The 15,145-nt window shown below is 42.8% G+C and overlaps 1 protein-coding gene across 2 annotated transcripts in view; it reads right to left on the bottom strand.

Annotated features, from left to right (window-relative positions):
* The window catches only part of LOC129528278 (mucin-2), a 53,128-nt gene extending 38,246 nt beyond the window's left edge, over positions 1–14,882 (bottom strand). The window contains exons 1-2 of one of the 2 annotated variants that reach the window (XM_055368162.2): positions 14,716–14,882; positions 6,493–12,915 (exon numbers count right to left, since the gene is read on the bottom strand). In XM_055368162.2, the coding sequence (XP_055224137.2) occupies positions 7,684–12,603 (4,920 nt within the window). In that variant the 5' untranslated portion in view covers positions 12,604–12,915; positions 14,716–14,882 and the 3' untranslated portion in view covers positions 6,493–7,683. Of the gene's footprint in view, positions 1–6,492; positions 12,916–14,715 lie in introns of those variants that run through there. The other variant, XR_010131245.1, reaches the window with a different exon arrangement.
* Positions 14,883–15,145: the final 263 nt, after the last annotated feature.

Genomic DNA, 15,145 nt, shown 5'->3' with positions numbered 1-15,145 from the left:
CTAGATCATCTCTCTTAAGTTCAAAGTTCCACAGATATCTAGGGCAGGGGCAAAATGCCACCAGTCTCTTTGCATAGCAAGAGTGACCTTTACTCCATTTCCCAACAAGTTCCTCATCTCCATCTGAGACCACCTCAGCTTGGACTTCATTGTCCATATCACTATCAGCATTTTGGTCAAAGCCATTCAACAAGTCTCTAGGAAGTTCCAATCTTTCCCACGTTTTCCTGTCTTCCTGTGAGCCCTCCAAACTATTCCAACCTCTGCCTGTTACCCTGTTCCAAAGTCACTTCCACATTTTTGGGTATCTTTACAGCAGTGTCCCACTCTACCAGTACAAATTTACAGTGTTAGTCCATTCTCATGCTGCTATGAAGAAATATCCAAAACTGGGTAATTTACAAAGGAAAGAGGTTTAATTGACTCACAGTTTCCACAGGGCTGGGGAGGCCTTGGGAAACTTATAGTCACGGTGGAAGGGAAAGAAAACACATCTTTCTTCACGTGGTGGCAGCAAGGAGAAGTGCCGAGCAAAAGGGGGAAAAACCCCTTATAAAACCATCGGATCTCATGAGAACTCACTCACTATTATGAGAACAGCAGCATGGGGGTAACTGCCCCCATGATTCAATTACCTCCCACCAGGTCCCTCCCATGACATGTGGGGTTCATGGGAACTACAATTCAAGATGAGATTTGGGTGGGGACACAGCCAACTCATATCAGGCTTTATTAGCAAATTAGATACAATTAAGGAGAGAGATTAGCAAACTAGAAGATGCATCAGAAAAAATACAGAGTAAAGCACACAGAGACCAAAAAATGGGGGAATAGTATGAGTCCAAATGGACATGATTTAAATATATCCATCACAGAAGAGGGAAGAGAGAGGATAAGCAGAAGCAGTTATGCTGGAAAATATTATGATTTCATATTTTTCAAACTAATATAAAAAACATTAAGCCCAAAACTAAAGAGCATTGAAATATAAATCAATAAAAGCTTCATCACTAAATAAATACAAGTAAAACTATGACAGAGGGAGATCACACTTGAACTTCAAGAAACCAAAAACAAAAAAGAAAATCTTAAAAGCAACCAGAGTAAAAGATAGATTTTCTTCAAAGCAGGAACAATTGATTGATAATTTTCTTATCAACAGGAAGAGTTTGAGACAGAAGAGTAGCTCAGAGCAGTGTGAACTATGTGAGGTATGCAAAATTGATCAGGTTCAGAGAAACATGAATATGAGACTTCAGTCAGGACAGGACTTCCCATCCCCCACCACCCACTACACCCACCCCCTACCCCATCAAATCCACGCCCAGGGACAATTGTTAAAGGCATTTTTTCTTTCTTTTCTTCCTTACAGTTTCCAGACTAGCTGATAAATTACCTAAAATGTCATCACATGAGAGTGACCTACACTCAGTATCTTCACAAGATTAAATAAAGATATCTCATGAAGACAATTTATAGCCAATCAATAGTTTGTTATTTTAATGAACAATGTAGGAACTGCTTTCTTTTTTTCCTTTAAAAACTCATTTTTGATAGCTGCTAATTAGAGCACATATTCAGGGAAAATTGAATCTGTGTCTCTCAGGTTGCAGTCCTCAAATTTGGTCCAAATAAACTCTCTACTTATTTTAATTTTGCCTCAGTTCCTTTCTTTAGGTTGACAACTTTGAGGCCAACTTCATATGGAGAAAATAAGATAACCTCAAACCACATAAAAACTTTCTGCTCTTGCTTTTACTTTTTCTCTTTCTCTTCTTTTTCCTTCCCTTTCTGAATTGTTCAGCCCTAAAGCCCACTAGGTGGGACAGAGCAAAGCAGGCATCTGCTTTAAAAGCGAAAAGGGCCAGAATGGCTCTAGGAGGACAGTCAGAGGCTGAACAGGGTACAGCGGATGTTATGAGAGATGACGCTGGGTTTTGTAGCGGAGTGGCATGAAGTGGGCATCTGTGTCACTGAAGGAGTGGCAGGAGTGTCATGGAATGGGACCTTGGTTACACACAGGGAAAATTAATCAAGCAAATTCACGATAATAGGAGTCAAAGGGCAGATGTGATTTATGACAAGGTAAGACAGCAGAGAAGTGGGAAAGGATAGCCTTTTAAATAAATGATGCAGGATCCTTTGGATAGCCACATGGATCAGTACCTAACACTAGGAACCATTGGTATAAGCAAAAACATATATGAATCTCACAAATATAAGGTTGAGTCAAAGAAGCCAGATGAAGAGACAGATGAAGAGAGTTCCTGTGATACCATGTCATTTCTACTATGTTCATAATCAGACAAAGTAATTAACAGTGTTAGAAATCAGAACAGTGTTTACCTTGCGGGGAAGAAAAATGAAGTGGTGATTGGGGAATGGCACATGAGAGTTTCTGAAGTGCTGATAATGTTCTATTTCTTGATTTGCATGTGGGTATGTTCACTCTGTGATAATTCATTGCATTGTGTCTTATGATTTGTGCATTTTCTGCTAATATGTTGTACTTCAACTAAAAAAATTAGAAAACTAATACTAATACTAATAGGAATAGATAACATAAACAAAAGTAGATTAAAAATTGAGGTAACAGTGTAATTCCAATTCTAGTCATCTTAGTTTGGTAATAAATTCTTACAATGATCACTATTTTCTTTAGTGGAACAAATATTTATTAGCTACTAGCTGCCAGGTACACATAGTGGTTAAACATAGAGGCCAGGTCCCTGGCTCTGAAAGTTTAACTCATATTGCCTTCCTATGATGCATTTACATGCTCATAGTTGACCCTTGAATGTCATGGGATTGAACTGTGCTGCAAATTTCTTACATCTCCACCATGCTGAGAAAGCAAGACCAAACCCTCCTCTTCCTCCTCCTTAGCCTACTCAACATGAAGACAAGAAGGAAGAAGTCTATGATGATCTACTTCCACTTAATAAATAGTAAATGTGCTTTCTTTTCCTTCTGATTTTCTTAATAATTTCTTTTATCTAGCTTACTTTATTGTAGGAATACAGTCTGTAATACATATACAAAAGATGTGTTGGTTGACTATGTCATCGGAAATGCTTCTGGTCAATAGTAGGTTATTAGTTGTTAAATTTTTGAGGAGTTAAAAGTTATATGCAGATTTTAGACTGAGCAGAGATCAAGGGTCAACTGCATTAAATAAATATCTATTAAGCACCTGCAATGTGTTAAACTGGGAAAATCTTCTATCTTTTAAAAAAACAAACTTGTATTTATTTACATAATGAATTTACTCTGGAACATTTCTCATCCTAATTAGCAGCAGAAATGTAGAACTAGAAAATAGTAAAAGTTATAACCAATAAAAGTTATTTTACTATAATTTTTACTAAAATTTACTGTAAAAGAATTTGCAGAAAGAGAAAAGTTTAATCAATGATACATTTAATAATAAAGTAATACTAATTGAAAATATAATGAAGAAAGGAAATAGAATTAAAGCATTTGAATACAGTTTTGTTAAATTAACTGCATATAATGACAGCAGGCTAGCAAAATGGGGGGAAACGCTTTTATAGGAATGACATTTAAAAAAGTTAAATATGATTTCTAAGTAGCATAAAGGCTATCAAAATCTTTGTTTTAAATTTCTTGAGAACACTTTTTTTTGGTAAATAAAGCATTTTCACTCCCACTCCCAACCACGTGCTCAAGTGAAGTGCCTGTATACCGCCATCTTTTGTTTATACATAGCAGTAACACCAAAAAGTGATTGAATTTTCTTAGTGCTTAAAAACTGTTAGATGATTTATATCAATCTCATCAACACCATCCAAAAGCTGTAACAAGTCAGAATGTCCTCCTGAGTTCAATGCTTCATTGGGTAGTTATGAGCCCTAGCTACACACTTTTTGAAAAATATGGAATTCTGGCCCATCCTTGATGATTTTGATTCAGTAGAACTGCACTGGAATGCAAGTACCATCAACATTAATTTAAATCTGTCAATTACCAAGAATTCTAAATAACAGAACCTAAATTTGTAAGTATTTTTATCTGCATTTTTTTGTTTTTTTTAGAATCTTGCTCTGTCACCCAGGCTTGAGTGCAGTGGCATAATCATAGCTTACTGCAGCCTTGAGCTCCTGGGCCAAGCAATCCCCTCACCTCAGCCTACCGAGTAGCTGGGACTACAGGTGTGCACCACCACGCCCAGCTAATTTTTTAATTTTTTATAGAGGCAGGGTCTCACCCTGTTGTCCAGGCTGGTCTTGAACTCCTGACCTTAAGCAATCCTCCTGTCTCAGGGTCCCAAAATGTTGGAATTACAGATGTGAGCCTCTGTGCTTGGCCTGCATTGCTATTTTCTTTTCCTAAATTTTCTTCAGTACTTCAGCAAATAGCAGGCACACAGTAAATCACTACTCAAAATTTTTACTTGAATGACTGTACAAGATTATGGGAAAAATAGCGGAAAATAAATTTTTAAAACCAAAAATAGCGAGAACAAATTCATAAATATTACTTAAATAGTAAAACAATTTAAACAGTCAATAATGAAATGGAAATAATTTCACACAATCTGAAGAGGAAATGTGGTACTCCATACATTTAATATACCCTCACCATACAGAATGTTCTTTCCCTATTACATAAGGAGTATATGCATTAAGCACTAAATCTTTGGAATAATAAAAGACTATATTCATATTTGGTAACTTATTTATTTAATCAGAACAGGTTTCCAACATAAATAAATAGATTGAACTTACTTTGTATAAAAATTGTATTATCTAAAACTTCACAGAGAAAATAGGAAAACTCCACGTTAAGTGTTCAGGTCTGCTAAGTCATATTTTTAAATCTAAGTGTAGGCATGAAAATGACTTCATTGTCATGGTAGCAATAGCTGAACTGGTCAACAAGTAAGTCTTGTTTTAGAAGTGGTTGTTTCTGGTAACCACTATAACCCCACGTTTTTGGAGTTATATGTTGGCACTGATATTGGCCATAGAATTCCCTATGGTATTGATGGTTGATACAGAATCTGGTATATCTGGTGTAGGAATGAGGATAGTACATGTTAGGATTTAATTTCTAGGTATACTAACCACAGTTGCCCCAGGAATAGGTCATTAGAAAGCTGTCATTTTTGTCAAGTGACAGTAGTAATCTGACTTAGTCAATTTACTAGAAAAAAATGATAGTGTTGCATTTATGAATAAGCAGTGAATGACTTTGAATAACATGCTAATAGAAATTGTGATGATTGTAGATTCCAGCGATAGGGTACTAAAAGGTTCAGTAAAGTTTTGTCTGTTGTAGGAGTACATAGAGTAGAAATGTGGTCTCTATTGTGAAATTTCAGTAGATGTCATGGGAATAGCACATTTTGCTGATGTGGCATGGTTGCTGTGGCTATGAATGGACTCATCTGAAGGGGCCGTGGAAGAGCTGGCAGTATTATGATAGCAGATTATGTAGAAACTGTAATTGCATTTTCTATTAACAGGTAATGATGCTCATGGAAATTGTAAACTGAGCTGACATTGCTAGGGAGTTGTGACAGAAGAGTCAGTTGAGTTAGTGGTGTATCTGTTGGCCTTCATTTAGTTGAGTTGGTGTCAGTGGAGGTTAAAGATGATGTTTTAGTTGTATCAGAAAACAGAATAGATTCAGTAACTGAGTTGGAGGTAGCTATTGTGAGGGTTGTAAATTCAATTAAAGTGCTGGTAGTAGTGCCTGATGATTTTGTTAAAGTAATAGTCATTTGTAGGTTCATTTGATATGAGAGTAATTCAGGGTTGAGTTAAAGTTGTTGGATGATTTAGGTAGTTGTAGCTTTAACTGAAGTGGGAGTTTTGGCCACTGTGGATACCAATGAGTGAAACTGTTATTGTAATCTTATGATAGCAGATTCAGTAAAAAGTTACAATGGTCATAGACTCAGTTAATATGAACCTGGTTGTCATGGCTGTGGCCTCAATCGAAAAGATAATTGTGATTGTGGTAATATATTCAGTTGAAGGAACAAAGCTTGAAGTTACAGTGATAAGTCTGGATTAAGAAATGGTGCTCACAATTATGCTGACACGTTCAGATGAGGTGCTACCAGTAGGTGTCCTTATAGTAACTTCGGTTAAAGTAGCAGCTGCTGTTGTGGTTATTAGTTTATTTAAAATGGTAGCAGGCCAGGTGCGGTGGCTCATGCCTGTAATCCCAGAACTTTGGGAGGCTGAGGCGGGTGGATCACGAGGTCAGGAGATTGAGACCATCCTAGATAACACGGTGAAACCCCATCTCTAATGAAAATACAAAAAATTAGCCAGGCGTGGTGGCACATGCCTGTAGTCCCAGCTGCTTGGGAGGCTGAGGCAGGAGAATCGCTTGAACTCAGGAGGCAGAGGTGGCACCATTGCAATCCAGCCTGGGCAACAGAGTGAGACTCTGTCTCAAAAAAAAAAAAAAAAAAAAAAAAAAAAAAAAAACTGGTAGCACTACCAATTGCATCTACACACTCATTAGATGAGGTCCATGTTGTCGTTCTGTTAAATTCAGCTGAAGTGCTATATATGGTTGTGTGGTTTGTGGTTAAATTGAAGGAATGGCTGCTGTTGTGATAATTGGTTCTTTTGAAGCAATTGTCCTGGCTCTTATACTAACAGGCTAGTAGAAATGCTGCCTATGATTGTTATGGTAATGACCATAGTAAAAATGGTGGCTATTTCTGTTTTCCAGGTTTAGTTCAGTCAAAGAGGTGGATGCTGTTGGAGTGGTGGGTTCAGTAGAAGTAGTAATGGGGATTTTGTGGTTGTAGCCTGAGTCGGAGTGCCTGCAGTTGTTGTGGTGGTCAGTTCAGGTGAACTGGTGGCTGTAGTTGTGGTTGAAGATTTAGTAGAAGCAGAGTTGGGATCACTGTGATTGATGGCTCAGTGGAAGTCCCTGCAGTTGCACTAGTCTGTTCAGTGGGCATCATGGCTACTATTGTGGTTGTATACTCAGTGAGGGCATTAGCAGTGGCAATTTTGGTTGTACCCACTATGCAAGTACCCACAGTCATTGTGGTAGTCTGTTTACTTTCAGTGCTAGCTGCTATTGTGCTTATGGGTACAGTAGAAGGGAGAGTGGTGGTTGTTGTAGTTGTAGCCACAGTGGAAGGGCCTGATGTTATTATGGTGGCTGTTTCAATGGAGGTACTTGTTGCTATTGGTGTTGTAGATCAAGTAGAGGAGGTAGTAGTGCTCACCATGGTGGCAGCCTCAGTAAAAGTGCTGGCAATTAGGTGGCTTGTTGGATTGAAGTGGTGATTTCTGAGGAAGCAGTGGTGGTGGCCAATGTGGTTGAAGACTCAGCAGAAGTTGCTGCACTTGTGGCAAACTTGTCCGTTTCAATGCTGGCTGTTGTAGTGCCAGGCTCAGTAGAGGTGGCAGTGGTGGTAACTGTGGTAGCAGTATCAGTGGAAGTGCCTGCAGTTGTTGTGGCAGACTGTTCAGTTGCAGTGCTGGCTGTTGTTGTGGTTTCAGGGTCAGTACAGATGGCAGTGGTGGCTGTGGTGGTTGTAGCTTCAGTGGAAGTGCCTGCACTTGTTGTGGCAGACTGTTCAGTTGCAGTGCTGGCTGTTGTTGTGGTTGTGGGTTCAGTAAGGTTGGTAGCGGTGGCTGTTGTGGTTGTAGCCTCAGAGAAAGTGCCTGCAGTTGTTATGGCAGACTATTGAGTTGTAGTGCTGGCTGCTGTTGTAGTGCTTGGTTCAGTAGAGGTGGTAGTGGTGGCTGTGGTTGTTGTAGTCTCAGTGGAAAGGCCAGCAGTTGTTGTGGCAGACTGTTCACTTGCAGTGCCAGGTGTTGCTCTACTACTGGATTCGGAAGAGGTGGCAGTGGTGGCTATTGTGGTAGAAGTGTCAGTGAAAGTGCCTGCAGTTCTGGTGGCAGACTGTTCAGTTACAGTGCTTGCTGTGGTTGTCATTGTGGGTTCAGTAGAAGTGGTAGTGGTGGCTGTTGTGGTTGTTGTCTCAGTGGAAGTGCCTGCAGTTGTGGTGGCAGACTGCTCAGCTGTAGTGCTGGCTGTTGTTGTGGTTGTGGGTTCAGTAGAAGTGGTAGTGGTGGCTGATGGGGTTGTAGCCTCAGTGTAAGTGCCTACAGTTGTGATGGCAGACTGTTCAGTTACAGTCCTGGCTATTGTTGTGGTTGTGGGTTCAGTAGAGGTGGCAGTGGTGGCTGCTGTAGTTGTAGTCTCAGTGACCCTGGCTGCAGTTGTGGTGGCAGACTGTTCACTTGCAGTGCTTGCTCTGGTTGTCATTGTGGGTTCAGTAGAAGCTGTAGTGGTGGCTGTTGTGGCTGTTGTCTCAGTGGAAGTGCCTGTAGTTGTGTTGGCAGACTGTTCAGTTACAGGGCTGGCTGTTGTGGTGGTGGTGGGTTCAGTAGAGGTGGTAGTAATGGCTGTTGTGGTTGTAGTCTCAATGGAAGTGCCTGCAGTTGTGGTGGCGGACTGGTCAGTCGCAGTGCCGATTGTCATACCGCTGGGTTCAGTAGAGGTGCTAGTGGTTGCTGTTGTGGTTGTAACTCCACTTGAAGTACCTCCAGTTGTTGTGGCAGACTGTTCAGTTGTAGTGCTGGCTGTTGTTGTGGTTGTGGGTTCAGTAGAGGTGGCAGTGGTGGCTGTTATGGTTGTAGTCTCAGTAGCAGTGGCTACAGTTATGGTGGCAGACTGTTCAGTTGCAGTGCTTCCTGTGGTTGTCATTGTGGGTTCAGTAGATGTGGTAGTGGTGGCTGTTGTGGTTGTTGTCTCACTGGAAGTGCCTGCAATTGTGGTGGCAGACTGTTCAGTTGCACTGCTGGCTGTTGTTGTGGTTGTGGGTTCAGTAGAAGTGGTAGTGGTGGCTAATGGGGTTGTAGTCTCAGTGTAAGTGCTTACAGTTGTGATGGCAGACTGTTCAGTTACAGTCCTGGCTGTTGTTGTGGTTGTGTGTTCAGTAGAGGTGGCAGTGGTGGCTGCTGTAGTTGTAGTCTCAGTGGCCGTGGCTGCAGTTGCAGTGGCAGGCTGTTCAGTTGCAGTGCTTGCTGTGGTTGTCATTGTGGGTTCAGTAGAAGCTGTAGTGGTGGCTGTTGTGGCTGTTGTCTCAGTGGAAGTGCCTGTAGTTGTGTTGGCAGACTGTTCAGTTACAGGGCTGGCTGTTGTGGTGGTGGTGGGTTCAGTAGAGGTGGTAGTAATGGCTGTTGTGGTTGTAGTCTCAATGGAAGTGCCTGCAGTTGTGGTGGTGGACTGGTCAGTCGCAGTGCCGATTGTCATACCGCTGGGTTCAGTAGAGGTGCTAGTGGTTGCTGTTGTGGTTGTAACTCCACTTGAAGTACCTCCAGTTGTTGTGGCAGACTGTTCAGTTGTAGTGCTGGCTGTTGTTGTGGTTGTGGGTTCAGTAGAGGTGGCAGTGGTGGCTGCTGTGGTTGTAGTCTCAGTAGCAGTGGCTGCAGTTGTGGTGGCAGACTGTTCAGTTGCAGTGCTTGCTGTGGTTGTCATTGTGGGTTCAGTAGATGTGGTAGTGGTGGCTGTTGTGGTTGTTGTCTCACTGGAAGTGCCTGCAATTGTGGTGGCAGACTGTTCAGTTGCACTGCTGGCTGTTGTTGTGGTTGTGGGTTCAGTAGAAGTGGTAGTGGTGGCTGATGGGGTTGTAGTCTCAGTGTAAGTGCTTACAGTTGTGATGGCAGACTGTTCAGTTACAGTCCTGGCTGTTGTTGTGGTTGTGTGTTCAGTAGAGGTGGCAGTGGTGGCTGCTGTAGTTGTAGTCTCAGTGGCCGTGGCTGCAGTTGCAGTGGCAGGCTGTTCAGTTGCAGTGCTTGCTCTGGTTGTCATTGTGGGTTCAGTAGAAGCTGTAGTGGTGGCTGTTGTGGCTGTTGTCTCAGTGGAAGTGCCTGTAGTTGTGTTGGCAGACTGTTCAGTTACAGGGCTGGCTGTTGTGGTGGTGGTGGGTTCAGTAGAGGTGGTAGTAATGGCTGTTGTGGTTGTAGTCTCAATGGAAGTGCCTGCAGTTGTGGTGGCGGACTGGTCAGTCGTAGTGCCGATTGTCATACCGCTGGGTTCAGTAGAGGTGCTAGTGGTTGCTGTTGTGGTTGTAACTCCACTTGAAGTACCTCCAGTTGTTGTGGCAGACTGTTCAGTTGTAGTGCTGGCTGTTGTTGTGGTTGTGGGTTCAGTAGAGGTGGCAGTGGTGGCTGCTGTGGTTGTAGTCTCAGTAGCAGTGGCTGCAGTTGTGGTGGCAGACTGTTCAGTTGCAGTGCTTGCTGTGGTTGTCATTGTGGGTTCAGTAGATGTGGTAGTGGTGGCTGTTGTGGTTGTTGTCTCAGTGGAAGTGCCTGCAGTTGTGGTGGCAGACTGTTCAGCTGTAGTGCTGGCTGTTGTTGTGGTTGAGGGTTCAGTAGAAGTGGTAGTGGTGGCTGATGGGGTTGTAGTCTCAGTGTAAGTGCCTACAGTTGTGATGGCAGACTGTTCAGTTACAGTCCTGGCTGTTGTTGTGGTTGTGGGTTCAGTAGAGGTGGCAGTGGTGGCTGTTGTAGTTGTAGTCTCAGTGACCCTGGCTGCAGTTGTGGTGGCAGACTGTTCACTTGCAGTGCTTGCTCTGGTTGTCATTGTGGGTTCAGTAGAAGTGGTAGCAGTGGCTGTTGTAGCTGTTGTCTCAGTGGAAGTGCCTGTAGTTGTGTTGGCAGACTGTTCAGTTACAGGGCTGGCTGTTGTGGTGGTGGTGGGTTCAGTAGAGGTGGTAGTAATGGCTGTTGTGGTTGTAGTCTCAATGGAAGTGCCTGCAGTTGTGGTGGCAGACTGTTCAGTCGCAGTGCCAATTGTCGTAGTGCTGGGTTCAGTAGAGGTGCTAGTGGTTGCTGTTGTGGTTGTAACTCCACTTGAAGTACCTCCAGTTGTTGTGGCAGACTGTTCAGTTGTAGTGCTGGCTGTTGTTGTGGTTGTGGGTTCAGTAGAGGTGGCAGTGGTGGCTGTTATCGTTTTAGTCTCAGTAGCAGTGGCTGCAGTTGTGGTGGCAGACTGTTCAGTTGCAGTGCTTCCTGTGGTTGTCATTGTGAGTTGAGTAGATGTGGTAGTGGTGGCTGTTGTGGCTGTTGTCTCAGTGGAAGTGCCTGCAGTTGTGGTGGCAGACTGTTCAGTTACAGGGCTGGCTGTTGTGGTGGTGGTGGGTTCAGTAGAGGTGGTAGTGGTAGCTGTTGTGGTTGTTGCCTCAATAGAAGTGCCTGCAGTCGTGGTGGCAGACTGTTCACTGGCAGTGCCAGTTGTTGTAGTACTGGGTTCAGTAGACATGGCAGTGGTGTCTGCTGTGGTTGTAACTCCAGTGGAAGTACCTCCAGTTCTTGTGGCAGACTGTTCAGTTGTAGTGCTAGCTGCTGTTGTGGTTGTAGGTTCAGTAGAGGTGGCAGTGGTGGCTGCTGTGGTTGTAGTCTCAGTAGCAGTGGCTGCAGTTGTGGTGGCAGACTGTTCAGTTGCAGTGCTTCCTGTGGTTTTCATTGTGGGTTCAGTAGATGTGGTAGTGGTGGCTGTTGTGGATGTAGCCTCAGTGGAAGTGTCAGTAGTTGTGGTGGCAGAGTGTTCAGATGCAGTACTGGCTGTTGTGGTTGTGGGTTCATTAGAGGTGGTAGTGGTGGCTGATGGGGTTGTAGCCTCAGTGGAAGTGCCTGCAGTTGTGGTGGCAGACTGTTCAGTTGCAATGCTGGCTGTCATTTTGGTTGTGGGCTCAGTAGAAGTGGTTGTGGTGGTTGCTGTGGTTGTAGTCTCAGTGGAAGTTCCTGCAGTTGTGGTGGCAGGCTGTTCAGTTGCAGTGCTTGCTGTGGTTGTCATTGTGTATTCAGTAGAAGTGGTAGTAGTGGCTGTTGTAGTTGTAACCTCAGTGGAAGTGCCAGCAGTTGTGGTGGCAGACTGTTCAGTTGCAGTGCTGGCTGTTGTTGTGGTTGTGGGTTCAGTAGAGGTGGGAGTGGTGGCTGTTGTGGTTGTAGTCTCAATGGAAGTGCCAGCAGTTGTGGTGGCAGACTGTTCAGTTGCTGTGCTTGCTGTGGTTGTCGTGGGTTCAGCAGAAGTGGTAGTGGTGGCTGTGGTGGATGTAGCCTCAGTGGACGTGCCTGCAGTTGTAGTGGCATCCTTTTCAGTTGCAGTGCTGGCTGTTGTTGTGGCTGTGGAGTCAGTAGAGGTTGTGGTGGTGGCTGTTGTGGCTGTTATCTCAGTGGAAGTGCCAGCAGTTGTGGTGGCAGACTGTTCAGTTGCAGTGCTGACTGGTGTGGTTGTGGATTCAGTAGACGTGGTAGTGGTGGCTGTTGTGGTTGTAGTCACAGTGGAAGTGCCTACAGTTGTGGTGGCAGACTGTTCAGTTGCACTACTGGCTGTTGTTGTGGTTGTGGGTTCAGTAGAGGTGGCAGTGGTGGCTGTTGTGATTGTAGACTCAGTGGAAGTGCTTGCAGTTGTTGTGGTGGACTGTTCAGTTGCATTGCTTGTTGTTGTTGCGGATGTGTATTCAGTGGAAGTGTTAGTGGTGGCTGTTTTGGTTGTAGCTTCTGTGGAAATTCCTGCTGTTGTGGCTGTGGCTTCAGTTGAAGTGGTGGCTGGTGATATTGTAGTTGCAGCTGAAGTATTATTGGAGGTCATTGTGCTGGTAGGTTCTATAGAAGTGCTTGCAGTGGTTCCTATAATAGTAGGTTTAGGTGAAGTGGATTTTGTGGTAGAATTTATTATAGTGGTAACAGTAGGTTGAGAATCTATAGATGAGGTTATTCCAGTGGCAGATGAGGGTGTTCCATGGCTTTGGGGAAATTGGATAACAATGGAGGCATTATTATTTTTCCCATTATATACCAGGGATACTATGAGTACTCCAATTGCTGTCGTTATCACACAGGCTAAGAGACAAGCCAGAAAGGTTTTGCATAGAGACCAGTCACAGAAGAAATTTCGTGTCACCTGGAACAGATTTAAATAAAATTACTAAGGATGAAAATAAATATTTTATGAAAAATTAATGCCATTGTTCATCCTTTTTATACGTTTTCTTCTAGTAGCATTATAGTTTCAAGTCTTACACTTGAGTGTTTTGCCATTTTGTGTTGATATTGGTATATGATGAGTGATCAGAGTCCAATTTCCCTCTTCTCCAGGTGGATATTTAGTTTTCCCAACACCATTTTTGAAAAGACTGTTCTTCATTGTGTGTTCTTCACATCTTTGTTGAAAAACCAATTGATCATTAATGTGTGGATTTATTTCTGGACTCTGTCCTCTTCAATTGGTCTGGTTTTTTAGTGCCAATACCATCCTGTTTTGATTACTACAGCTTTGTAGTAGATTTTGAAATAGATTACTTCATTGAAACAATGTATAAATGAAACCAACTTTGCAAAAATTATAACAGTGAGAAAATTATGATGGTGAAAGATATCTGATCTAATCAACCCTCATCTTGCCTTTAATCTCCAAACTGTCCTTACTTGTTCCTAGGCATAATAGCCCTTCCCCAAAACTAAACTGCCTTTGTAAAGCTAATGAAAGACCACCAGGTTAGGAGGATGAGAGGAGCCTGAATTCTGATCAGGTGTAGACATAAATGATTACCTATCATTATTCTGGAGATCACAAGATTTAAAACTTCCCCAATTACTCCTGCAGATTCCTTCACTATTGTAGCACCTAACATTGGTCTTTTGAGATTCCTTTTCAGGTTTTTGCATTTCTGGTGACTGGTGGCCCCAACTGGTCCTGTGGCCCCACCCAGAATCAACTTCAGTGGCCATGAGGACCATTTCCCACACTCCTGTGATTCCATCCCCAACCAGTCAGTAGCACCCATTCCCTAGCCACCTCTCCTTCTCCCAAACTATGTTTGAAAAACTCTAGCCTCCAAATCCGGGGGGAGGTGGATATGAGTAATAATAAAACTCTGGCCTCCCATTTAGCCAGCTCTAAGTGTATAAAACTCTTTATTGCAATCCCCCTGTCTTGACAAATTGGTTCTATCTAAGCAGTGGGCAAGAAGAACCCATTGAGCATAAAACAGGAAGATAAAAACTATTTTAAATAACAAATGCTGGGCCCAAATTTTAGCTCTTATTAGGAAAAACCTTGTACTTTTGTTTCCTTAATGTTCAAAGAAATTTCCGCTGATCTCTCTTGCTTTCTCATTCACATGAATATATCTTTCCAAATTAAAAAATAATAAATATCTTCTTAGAAACTCTTTATACCTCCCAGGGTACATAAACCATCTAAGTCAAGGTTGAAAACATATGAGATCAGAGCCAGGAGGGCTACAGGAAGGCCCACAGTTAGGTTCAGAGGCATGCAGGAAGGCAGAGTGAGACAGATCATCCACAGATTAGGGCCTGGACCTCAACACATGATGTCATCTTCCACCTGAGCAAGGTTTACAGACAATGTCATTCACTGCCAATGTATTTGTTATGTTGCTACCTATTCAGTACTTCAAAAACAAAAGCCTCTAATTTTTGTTTTCTTTGACCCTCTCTAAACTCCTTATATGTTTTTGTCTTTCTATTAAGATCATTAACTCCTTAAGCAAACAAACAGCCCCATAAATCTTCTACCTCTCCTATATTCCCTCTCAGTGACTTCACATTTTCAAAGGATTTCTCAAAAGAAAAATGTTAATGTTAATTGACCAAACGTTCTTCCTCCAAATATTGGATCAAGAGTATTTTCATGTGGATTATATCTTAATCCAGAAAACAGTGTTGTCCCAAGTATTACCTGATAGTGTTGGAATTCTCTGTTTGGAAATTCTGAGTGTTCAAGGGTCGCTGGGCTGGTGCAGGCACCAATTAAATTAGTACCAACATCACCAGTTATTTCAGTTGATGTAGAGAACTGACATGCTGAATTGTGAGCTTCACGGTTTCTTGGACTCAGGAAAGGCTATAGGCAGAAAAGAATGGGAAAAAATGTAAAACATGTACTACCTATTGAGATGTCTGGCTCCAGGCCAAAATTCTATGTGTGACCTTTCTGATGTAACCATAGGCCACTGCAAAGTCTTCACCTGGAAAGCCTCAAAGAAGAAAGCGGCCCTCCCTGAAGATTTGGTGCAGCTGTGCATTGCAGTATCTGGAGGAAGCTGCAGTCAGGAAGCTGCATTGCATTTGTGCACTGCAGTCTATGAAGGAAGCTGCAGTCAGGAATT

Source organism: Gorilla gorilla, chromosome 17 (assembly GCF_029281585.2).
Source record: "Gorilla gorilla gorilla isolate KB3781 chromosome 17, NHGRI_mGorGor1-v2.1_pri, whole genome shotgun sequence".
Classification (NCBI taxonomy): Eukaryota; Metazoa; Chordata; class Mammalia; order Primates; family Hominidae; genus Gorilla; species Gorilla gorilla.
The sequence above is the reverse complement of the archived record's forward strand: the minus strand, read 5'-3'. Positions and strand labels throughout refer to the sequence as shown.